Source organism: Callionymus lyra, chromosome 17, assembly GCF_982586985.1.
Source record: "Callionymus lyra chromosome 17, fCalLyr1.hap1.1, whole genome shotgun sequence".
Taxonomy (NCBI): Eukaryota; Metazoa; Chordata; class Actinopteri; order Syngnathiformes; family Callionymidae; genus Callionymus; species Callionymus lyra.
In genome coordinates, this window is record NC_141834.1 from 20,949,521 (window position 1) to 20,962,020 (window position 12,500).

General features: G+C 41.6%; 1 protein-coding gene across 1 annotated transcript in view; it reads left to right on the plus strand.

Moving 5' to 3' along the window:
- The window catches only part of nphs1 (NPHS1 adhesion molecule, nephrin), a 67,458-nt gene that overhangs the window by 14,766 nt on the left and 40,192 nt on the right, over positions 1–12,500 (plus strand). Inside the window, exons 4-6 of the mRNA XM_087779054.1 lie at positions 7,631–7,753; positions 8,957–9,038; positions 10,766–10,869. Of these exons, the coding sequence (XP_087635180.1) occupies positions 7,631–7,753; positions 8,957–9,038; positions 10,766–10,869 (309 nt within the window). The remainder of the gene's footprint in view (positions 1–7,630; positions 7,754–8,956; positions 9,039–10,765; positions 10,870–12,500) is intronic.

Genomic DNA, 12,500 nt, shown 5'->3' on the forward strand with positions numbered 1-12,500 from the left:
ATCACATACCACACTTAATGATCACATGACACACTTAATGAACACATGACGCAATTAATGAACACATGACACACTTAATGAACACATACCACACTTAATGATCACATGACACACTTAATGAACACATGACACACTTAATGATCACATGACACTATTAATGAACACATGACACACTTAATGATCACATGACACTATTAATGAACACATGACACACTTAATGATCACATGACGCATAGTGATCACATGACACACTTAATGATCACATCTGACACGTACATCATATGACATACATGAATGAAAGCATCTCACCGGTACATGATCACATGACACACAAAAATGATCACATGACACACATGCACGGTCACATGACGAACATGCATGATCATATTTCACACATACATGATCACATGCACGATCACATGACACACATACATGATCACATGACACACATAAATGATCACATGACACATAAGAAGATAATCAATAAGTGTCAATAAATGTGTTTCATCTGCAAACTGCTACTTAAAGGTCGGGTAGATCTTCTTCAAAACTTGAACAAACTTCTTCCGAAGCCACTTCTCTAGAGTGACGTAGCATCGATGCTAACTTGTTTCTTGTAACAGGAAGTGCAGACAAATGGTTGAATGACTCATAGAATAATGTGTTGTTTCTTAAATGATCGTAAAACGTACTTTCATCTCTGAGTCATGGAAGGACGAGAGCACATGTATGTTCCACGTGCCACGCATCAGCTGTGGTCGGCGGAGGTAGACGGACGGTCGCAGGGAAAAAAATGTGGAGAGAGAAGTCGTGTCTTGATTCCAAAGGCTCGTTTGTTCCACCTCGCCAGATAAACCGATGGCGAGCACATGACTAATCCAGCGCAGGATAATGAGCTGATGAATTCAATCTCCTGTTATCGCTGATCTGGGACCGAGAACTGGACGTCTTTTTTGGACGAGCGGCGTCTTTGATGAGATCCCCACGGCCCTCTACATCACCGAGACCCCCCCGCCCTCCTCCCGCCGCCTCACCCCTCCTCACCCCTGACCGCTCAACCGAGGCCACATCCCATCAAGCCCTGCATCAAATCAAAACACCATAAAGTCTTTATGAGCAGGACAGGGAGGGACGTCCAGAGCAAACAGAGCTCGCTCATCATATAATTGGATGTTTCGGTCAACGGGAGTCCGATCATGTCCGGACTCATTCCAGTCCGAACAGAGGGTGAACATCGGCGGCACCGCCTGTCAATAAAAGTGCATCTTTTACCAAAAAAAGATGTTTTATGAAGACGTATTTGTCGGGTAAAAAAGCGTGTTTTGCTCTCTGCGTGCCGCAGATAAGGGATTACGGCAAAAGGCAGATCAAGTGTCGGAGAGTAATCCACGACAATAACAAGCTCCCGTCGGTGGAACCCCCTTCTCTCTCCCGGGCGAGAACCCACCCCGGCGCACCATAACCCGCCACACACCTGACACATCCTGTGTCTCGCTCGACACCATTAGCCTTCACGTTTAATCCCATTAATGAATATTTCGCTCCACGCTCCCGCCAACGCTTTCTTTCAATCTGCCTTCAGAGCCGGGCGACACAAATGTGTCACGTCTGGGTGTCGGAGCGGAAGTACACAATTTTTAGAGTATTTTTTCCCCCTTCCTCGCCAGTTAATGAGTTTATCACTTGAGAGTATTTAATGAGCCACCGTTTTATGAGTCTGTGTGATGAATAATGGAAGCGCTAATAAACGGGGGCAGCAGAGACGCTTGTGAACGGTGACGACAGATGCTGCTGACACCAGCGTATCGCGGGACACGCAAGAACCGGGTTGATACGGTCGGGTCTGCCCGGGTGTCCGTGCACGAGTGAACCAGACCTGGACAAGAACCGGGTTGATACAGTCGGGTATGCCGGGGGTCAGTGCACGAGTAAACCAGACCTGGACAAGAACCGGGTTGATACAGTCAGGTCTGCCCGGGTGTCCGTGCACGAGTGAACCAGACGTGGAAAAGAACCGGGTTTATACAGTCGGGTCTTCCCGGGTGTCAGTGCACGAGTGACCCAGACCTGGACAAGAACCGGGTTGATACAGTCGGGTCTGCCCGGGCGTCAGTGCACAAGTGAACCAGACCTGGACAAGAACCGGGTGGATACAGTCGGGTCTGCCCGGGCCTCAGTGCACGAGTGAACCAGACCTGGACAAGAACCGGGTTGATACAGTCGGGTCTGCCCGGTTCCATTGCCCGAGTGAACCAGACCTGGACAAGAACCGGGTTGATACAGTCGGGTCTGCCCGGGCGTCAGTGCACAAGTGAACCAGACCTGGACAAGAACCGGGTGGATACAGTCGGGTCTGCCCGGGCCTCAGTGCACGAATGAACCAGACCCGGAGAAGAACTGGGTTGATACAGTCGGGTCTGCCCGGTTCCATTGCCCGAGTGAACCAGACCTGGACAAGAACCGGGTTGATACAGTCGGGTCTACCCGGGTGTCGGTGCACGAGTGAACCAGACCTGTACAAGAACCGGGTTGATACAGTTAAGTTAGTTGTTATTAGTTGTTATTAGTTAGTTATAGCAGCTAAAGATAAACAGTTAAGTTAGTTATAGGCTTTATCGAAAAGTAGAGAGGATGTCTGCTGAAGCCGGTAGTTGGTTCCACAGCAGAGGAGCTTGAAAATTGAAGGCCCTGGCTCCAAATCTACATTTAGAGATTTGTGGTATAACTAATAGATCAGAGTGTAAGGATTGTAAGGTCCTAGAGGGTTGGTAAGTTTGGATTAAATCTTTAATGTATGTTGGTGCTAGACCATGTAAGACTTTATAGGTTAAGAGAAGGATTCTAAATTCTACAGGAAGCCAATGTAGGGAAGACAGCACAGGTGTGTTCGCGCCTCTTAGTCTTAGTCAGGACACGAGCTGCAGAGTTCTGAATTAGCTGAAGAGTTCTGAGAGACTTTTTAGAACACCCTGAACATACAGTATATACTTGTTACTACACTATCACAACACCAGAGTCAAGTACTGGAAAATACTACACATATATTCTTGTTACTACACGTTCACAACACCAGAGTCAAGTACTGGAAAATACTGCACATATATTCTTGTTACTACACTATCACAACACCAGAGTCAAGTACTGGACAATACTACACATATATACTTGTTACTACACTATCACAACACCAGAGTCAAGTACTGGACAATACTACACATATATACTTGTTACTACACTATCACAACACCAGAGTCAAGTAATGGACAATACTACACATATATCCTTGTTACTACACTACCACAACACCAGAGTCAAGTACTGGACAATACTACACATATATACTTGTTACTACACTATCACAACACCAGAGTCAAGTACTGGACAATACTACACATATATACTTGTTACTACACTATCACAACACCAGAGTCAAGTGCTGGACAATACTACACATATATCCTTGTTACTACACTATCACAACACCAGAGTCAAGTACTGGACAATACTACACATATATACTTGTTACTACACTACCACAACACCAGAGTCAAGTACTGGACAATACTACACATATATACTTGTTACTACACTACCACAACACCAGAGTCAAGTACTGGAAAATACTACACATATATACTTGTTACTACACTATCACAACACCAGAGTCAAGTACTGGACAATACTACACATATATACTTGTTACTACACTATCACAACACCAGAGTCAAGTACTGGACAATACTACACATATATACTTGTTACTACACTATCACAACACCAGAGTCAAGTAATGGACAAAACTACACATATATACTTGTTAGTACACTATCACAACACCAGAGTCAAGTACTGGACAATACTACATATATATACTTGTTACTACACTATCAAGATACTGTATATTGTATTGTTGACTCTTGTACATATCATATCAACAGATTCTTGACAATACACAGCCCTATTACTCTCACTTCCAGGAGTGGAGTGAGAGTATCTGGATGTTCTGTTCCATGTTAGTCTTTGTATCTTTGTCTTTGTTGTTTTTCTTTCCTTGACCTATGTTCTTTGTCTTTGTCTTTAGACTTAGATTGTGTCATCTTGTTCTTCCTCTTTATGTTCTTCTTATTTTATTTTTTATGTATTATTTTTTATTGTTTATGAAAAATTGCTGGCTATTGTAAAAAAACAATTTCCCAAAGGAGACCTCCTGAGGGATCAATAAAGTTTTACCTTACCTTACCTTACCTTACCTTATTATATATATATATATATATATATATATATATATATATATACTAGGTTAATACCTGATATTTCCCGATTTAAAAATAGATTTGAAAACCAAAAACTCAGGGGAGAAGAAGAGCAAATAGTAAATTCAGGTGGATTTTGATCAAACTTGGATGCAGTTGAATTTAGTTGTTTATGATTCTCTTGACCTCGTTGAGATTAGAGTCTCCGTCTTCCTTAAACATTCACTGCTATACTTGTTTGGATTTTTCTAAATTCCAAATATGAATCCCTCAGTCACAGCAAGGTCATAGAAATCCTCCCAAAAAATGTTTGGGTGATTTTCTTTTAGTTTATTTATTTATACTTTTTACCACATGGCCTTGATTTGCTTGTTATTCATTCGTTTATTTAGTTCGTCAGGTTTTTTTAAGCAAAATAAACATAAATTTCTGCTGTGTTTTTAATAGATCGAACCATTTTCTTGACCCGCGAGCGCCCGAGTCTGTTTCTTACGTCAACACAAAGTGTAACAACCGCCTTCACAACATCAACAACAACACAAACGCGTGCATTTCCAGGAGATTAAAGCCTCGATGAGTCGAGACACGATCTTGTCACGACGTTTGATCTTCGACTCTCCATTATCGCCATTATTCAGCAGAAAGAAAAAAAAAAACAGCATTTCCACATCTTTTTTTTCCTTTTGATCCCTCAAGTCAACACACCGGTGTGCGAGTCTGCACACTCGTGCACACACTCGTGCACACACTCGTGCACACACTCGTGCACACACTCGTGCACACACTTGTGCACACACTCGTGCACCGAAAATAGTGGCAGGAAAAATAGATTTTCCGTGCACGCTCCGGCACCGAAAGGAACAAGATAAGTGAAAAGAGCTGCTTGTGCATATAGATGCGCCTGTTAATCTGCTTCTCATCGGCTCCATCCATCTGTATTTGTCTAATGAATGGAGTCACATGTCTGCGCATGTATGGCAGCACTCGCTGTGTTTGTATAAATGGCCGTGAGAAGACAGGTGGAGACGAAGAGACGAGGGAGAAGCTGTCAGACCCACAGAAAGACTTGCTTAATTAAGGCGTGTTTGCTCGTCTTGTTTCCTTCTTCTCACTCCTTATTGTTGTTGTTGTTCACATGTTTGTACATCGCCGATGTGGGGGGACGAGGTCCCGTGGTCTGGAGGTGATGGATGGAGCGAGACCTGGTCAAGAAGGATGGCCCTATGTGTGGGGGGGGGGGGGGATAGGGGGGAGTAATGGGGCGAGCCCGGAAGGAATTAGAAACCTGCCCACTTCGTTTGGGAAACGTATCATTATTTGAGGATTTGTGGAGCGACAACAAGTGACAGTGGTCCAGGCCCGGAGTAGATGGAGAGTGCAGGTCTGTCAATAGATGGGCCGGTCTTCGTGGGGGGGGGGGGGGGTGGAGAGTAGAGGGATGGATGGTGGGGGGTAAACAAATGCATCTCATTACCGCGGTGTGTGCCTCGGCCCCGGCTCCGGGTAACCCATCACAGTCCACACAGATTCAATTGCTTCTTTTAAATCAGTTTGAAGCTGAGCCACATCTCATCTGTCTCAATAGCAGGAGGAGGAGGCGCTGCTGCTGCTGCTGATGCTGATGCTGCGCACAGCAACAGCGCCTCCTAGTGGCGCCGTGACGCGCGCCTGGACGAGCAGCGAGTCGACCTTAAGGGAAATGTACAGTAGTTCAAGGAAATGTGTTTGGTTGGATGTGCAATGTGCGTGTTTAGTGATGATTGAAAGCGTTTAAAAATAATGAAAAACTAAACAAGTTCCATTATTTTCCTTGATAAAAATAAAAATGTGTTTAAGAGAAATCCTCTAGAAGACAATTTGATCTGATTTATTGTCTCTTTTTGCGAATTATATTACATTGGTTGAATCTTAGCGCCTGTAACACATCATAGATTGTTGTTTTGTTTTCTCAACTGTATCTAAACAGATAACAACTTTGAACCTATAATCATCATTATTTAGCCTCTTATAGATCTTATAGATTCATCACTAGTTACAGATGAAAATTCAGTCTTTATTTTGAAGATGACAGAAAAATAAATAAACAGCCAAATATTCTCTTTTTCTGATGAAAATAAAATGGTTATGGTTGGAAAGTAAATCTACTGTAGGTATTAATCCTTCTTAAAATACATTCAAATTAACTATGCATCCAAATCTTTATTTATATATTTTTCTTTCTTTTCTTCTCATTTTCTTTGTGTTATTTCCTTTGATCTACGCTCTTTATATTTGAACTTCATCATCCCTTGCACTTTCTTCTTTATTTGCACTTTCTTCTTGTTTTTATGAAACTATAGTCTGCTGTGAACTTGAAACCCAATTTCCCGGAGAAGATCTCCAGACGTTTTAATAAAGTTTATCTACCTACATCTTACTTTCTTGTACAGAGAATATATAAGGAAGAAGAGAGGTTGGGGAAGCAGCCAAGCAGCTTCTCAGCAGGTGTTAAGACCTGGGATTTGTGGCGGTTGAACACGTCCAAATACAACATAAGGCATTAAATATGAGAAATATATGATTGTTTTCAAACAGAAATGCATCAGATCTGCACTGAAACCACAGCAGTAATGGTAGTTTTGCACCAGCATCTTTAGAACGAGAATTTTATCAGAAAATGATCAGTGAGAAATAAAAAGACGTTTAAACACCAGATGAATGACACTTGTGTTTAGTTTCACGTTGGACTCTGGGCAAGGCTGCCGCGCACTCTCACGTCTGCACTTGATGATTCTTTTGTGTTCGCCCATCCTTTTCTAAATCAGCCTGAACTCTGCCCGCCGTCTTTCTACCCGTGGAGAGCCTCCGTACTGTTGGCGCCGCCAACCCACGCACCCAAGGTTGCTTAATTAAATGCGCAGGTTTAATAGCAGACGCTTGATTGAGCTGTTTGTTACGAGCGAATCTGCAAAAAGTCTCTTTGATGGAACATTCATGACACATTTCTTAATTTACTGCCAACATAAATCGTTCCTTTGTGTCTTCCCGTCGCTGAAACGACTATTTATGGTCAGATAAAGGGATTGACGAGTGGAACGGCGCAGAAGTGAGGACGGCTTTGATCCAAACAGAACCCACGTATTTAGCTCGGGGGGCGAATCCAGAAGTGTTCGCTATGATAGATTAGCATTGGAGCGGCGTCATTACAAACGTAATCCTTTTTCTTGTCCAAATGTGTTTTGAATCACGACATTAAACTGTTGCAAATCACTCAAAAGCTGTCGCTGACGTTCCACTTCATTCCAGAAGTAGCAAAACGATCGCGATCATAAAGTGTCGGAGCCACAGATGGGATCCACCATGAAAGAGATTCCACTGAAACGGCTTCTCTCGTGTAGTTCCTCCGTCTAGACCGCACTTCCAGGTGGACGTGGCCGAGCCGTGGGTGGCCGGACGGAAGTACAGCGTCGTCTGCGTGACCAGCGACTCCAAGCCTGAAGCTGACATCACACTTTTTAAAGGTGAGTTGTGCGTTTGACAAAAAAACAACAACATCCAAGTTGAGCCAGTTTAAAAAAAAAACGGTTGATTTAAAGACGAACCCTCAGGACCTCTGGCTCAAAACAGCCGAGCCCACATCCCTCCACGAAAACCAATTCAAGATGAATGCTTGTGACTTTCTCGTGACTTCTGACCTGTGACTGGCAGAAGAAAAACTGCTGATGGGTTCGAACAAACCGGTTGTGATCACCTCAGAGGAGAGACACAAAGATAGTCTTGAATAAGGAGCACTGCAACTTTCTGCAACCATGACCAAGAGTGGATCGTTAGAAAAAACACCAGTTCCACGTCTTCGTCTTTAGGACAAAACCGCAATCTGTCTCCGCAGGCTTTTCCGAAATTCGCCTCTTACCAACAACGACCAAAGACCAGTCCTCATGAAGTCATCGGTTAGATGGAGCTTTTGTCCATACAAATCCACATTTTTCGTCACTTCAACGTCTTGAAATCTGGCACAAAAAAAAACGTCACAAACATAAGACAATATCGCCAAAGTCTCTAATATCCAGATCAGTGATGGAAGATCTGACCATGAATAGATCTGAAAGTAAGAACAAGAATTTTTAAAATTGATCCTGAAAGAAACTGGCAGCCAGTGAAGAGTTTGAAGGAGAAATGTGAGTTCTTCTATTAGAGCGGCTCAGAATTCTGGCTGCAGAGTTTTGTATGAACTGCAGGCGAGACACATCCTTCTTGTTAAGACACAAAATAAACTGTTAAAATAGTCCAGACGAGAAGAAACAAACACATGGATTATAAGATCCAGATCATGTTGTGACATCATTTTGTCAGTTTAGATACCTTCCTCAGGTGTATTGGTCAGTTTTTCTGCAGTGTTGTACTTACACTCAGGTTTCTTCTCGAGTCATGGCGTCTGCACCGTCAACCAGGAGTACAACACGAGGAGACACTTGGCTAAATTATATATTTTGAACCTGTTTGCCTAAAGTTGCAAATGGTATTGCATTTGAAAACCAAAACATGTTTATTGTCATATATATTTTTAAGCATCTTGTGTCAGAGAATTGCTTTTTCTTGACTGATCTATTATATATTATTATTATTATATTATTTATCTATATAGCAGAATTAGAATTACATTTGTGTTGGACATGAACGGTGTTCGGCGTCCGACTCTCTCTCTCGTGGACGGTGTCTTTCAGACGGAGTGGAGCTGACAGGTGTTGAGTCCGTCAGCGAGTCTGGCTCCGAGGATAAGCTCGTGAACACGCTCGCCCGAGCCACGTACGTCTTCATCCGCCCGCCGGAGTCATTCTCTTCAAGCAACCTCCTCCAAATCTGTCTTTGTTTCTTCTTCTTACGTTCGCCCTCTGTTTCCCGAGCACACAATGGATTCCGGCTCGCGCCGAAGCGCTTCTCTGGCACGCCGGCGATTGAATTAGCTCCTGTCACAGCCACAAAATTGCATTCCCGCGCACATAGGCTAGTTTGCCGGCTACCTATACGTTCCAAAATTGGCCCCGAAGATGACTTTAATCTGGGCGAAGATATAAAACCTCTTGTCATAGCCTGAGATAACATCGGTGTGGATGTTAGATGAGGTTTAGGCTCTGGCGTGGAACAGATTAGACTCAACAATGTGGCTCGACGTGAGGCAGGAGGAGTTGGAACGACCGGAAAAACGACATTTTTGAATCGAAAATCCGTACATTTTTAACACATTGTATCGACTGAATAGTCAGTTCACTGTTATCTTCTAGCTCTCAGTACGAGTTTTTCAATTCTTAAAACATTTTGTGGTTATTCCAGATCTGACGTACGATCTGGTGTTTGAATTTAGCAACGGAAAAGAGATGATTGATGACCAGGAAAAGATAACATTCAAACTCGTACTTCCAGTTAAGGAATCGTATTTGAAGCCCCATAAGTTTCGAAAATGAATTTGTAAATATATATGCCGCACTTGAATATAAGCCGAAGGTTTCCGTGGTGACAACAAACTAGTGGCAGGATTCAATCTTTTATCAAAACTAGTGTCTTCTTTAGCGCGTAATCTTTCTTGCGTTTGCGTTCACTGCTAGAGAGCGCCCCTCGGTGGCCGTAAACCAGGAAATATCTATAAATTAGCCACACCGTCGTATAGGCCTCAGGGTTCAAAGGGTGGAAAATTATGGTAGAAAGTTTGTTCCTTAATTTATCTTAAAACTGGCATTTTATGTCAAAATATTATTTTAATGTTTAGCAAATTTCATTTTGAATCGACCATCTCATGGACTTCATAAAATTCTATGCCGGATTTGGCCCACGAGCCTTTAGTGTCCAAATGTTTAGAAAATCTATCTGATTCCAGATCTAAAGACTATTCTTTTCTTTCTTCAGTTTTGCTCTCAGTAAAAATCTCCCTTCATTTGAATTTCAAATTTGTTGCATGAAACTCTCCGACTGTCCGCATGAAAATCTTAAACATGTTTATTATCGTATATGTTTTAAGCATCTTGTGTCAGAGAATTGCTTTTTCTTGACTGATCTATTATATATTATTAATATATTGTTTATCTCTATAGCCGTTAATTAGTCGTTGTTTCTATCAGGGAGTCATTATTTATCATTATTTATCATTATTTATCATTATTTATCATTATTTATCATTATTTATCGAGCGATCCGCTGTTGTCTGTTTAGCCAAAACCAAAAAATAAAACACTAAATAAAGGATATAAGGGACTATTTTTTCTTAATTGTTGGAGTCGGAACGTTTGCTGTTGAAAGTAGTTGAGAAAGAAGGAAGTAAAAATAAAGTTTTGGCAGAAAAAAACCTCAATAGAAATATCAACATTAAGATGGTCCTTGTGATTTATAGGCGCCATGTTATGTTAGCATTAGCTCCTTTTATGAAGCTAACGCTAGCCCATTAGCTTTACACTGTGTTACAGTCTGTGTCCTTTAATAATTCTGCTGAAAGTGAAACTATAATGACGACCGATTGTTTATTTATTGTTTGTCTGTCGCAGGATCGTCCCTCTGAGCTCTGACCACGGGAAGCTGCTGACGTGTCGAGCTAAGAACGCTGCCATCGCTCGACCCGTGGAGTCTTCCATGACCATGAGTGTGTACTGTGAGTGCAACACTTTATTATATATTTATATACATATATATTAAATCCTCTTTGCTGAGAAGCAACATGTTTTGTTACTAGAGGGAAATGTTTCATAATATGTTTTAATATCTGAAAAACCTTATTTTATGAGATTATAAATTTTTATTTTATTTTTATTTAACATTTTATTATTATTTACACTACTACACATATATACTTGTTACTACACTATCACAACACCAGAGTCAAGTACTGGACAATACTACACATACTGTATATCCTTGTTACTACACTATCACAACACCAGAGTCAAGTACTGAACAATATTACACATATATACTTGTTACTACACTATCACAACACCAGAGTCAAGTACTGAACAATACTACACATATATACTTGTTACTACACTATCACAACACCAGAGTCAAGTACTGGACAATACTACACATATATACTTGTTACTACACTATCACAACACCAGAGTCAAGTACTGAACAATACTACACATATATACTTGTTACTACATTATCACAACACCAGAGTCCAGTACTCGACAATACTACACATATATACTTGTTACTACACTATCACAACACCAGAGTCAAGTACTGGACAATACTACACATATATACTTGTTACTACACTATCACAACACCAGAGTCAAGTACTGGACAATACTACACATATATACATGTTACTACATTATCACAACACCAGAGTCCAGTACTCGACAATACTACACATATATACTTGTTACTACACTATCACAACACCAGAGTCGAGTACTGGACAATACTACACATATATACTTGTTACTACACTATCACAACACCAGAGTCGAGTACTGGACAATACTACACATATATACTTGTTACTACACTATCACAACACCAGAGTCAAGTACTGGACAATACTACACATATATACTTGTTACTACACTATCACAACACCAGAGTCGAGTACTGGACAATACTACACATATATACTTGTTACTACACTATCACAACACCAGAGTCAAGTACTGGATAATACTACACATATATACTTGTTACTACACTATCACAACACCAGAGTCAAGTACTGGACAATACTACACATATACCCTTGTTGAATTGCTGACAATGTCAATAAAAAATCATTCTAATTCCGACGTTTAACTCCTTAACGTCCTTCACGTCGTTCCAGCAACAAAGAGAAGATCATCCGCCGCTGAAATGTTGTCGTTAATAATAATGAGTGAAAATAACCCAGAAACATTTGTGCGGATCAGCCCAAATTAAATTTAGAATCCACTGAGGCAGGAGCTGATTTCCTTTGGTCTGCTTTCATGTTATTTCCACCAACACTGCAGAAGTGACGACAAAAGCGCTGTTCGACACACGCAGCATATACATTATGTATCTAATGTTTTTATTTATCGGTGTCAAAGCGTCACTTATCGCCAGAGATCACAGTGTATTAATAGTGGACTGGAGGAGTTAGTTTAGTGCGCTCCGTGTTGCTCGTTGTGTTGATTTATGTGGAGCAGTGTAACCTCGTGCAGCGAGTGTTGTCCTCGGGCGGAGCAGACACCTTCATGTCGCCGCTCTCTCCTCCTCCACACGAGATCCTTTAACAATCGCCAATAACCAGGCGCTCCGTGGCTG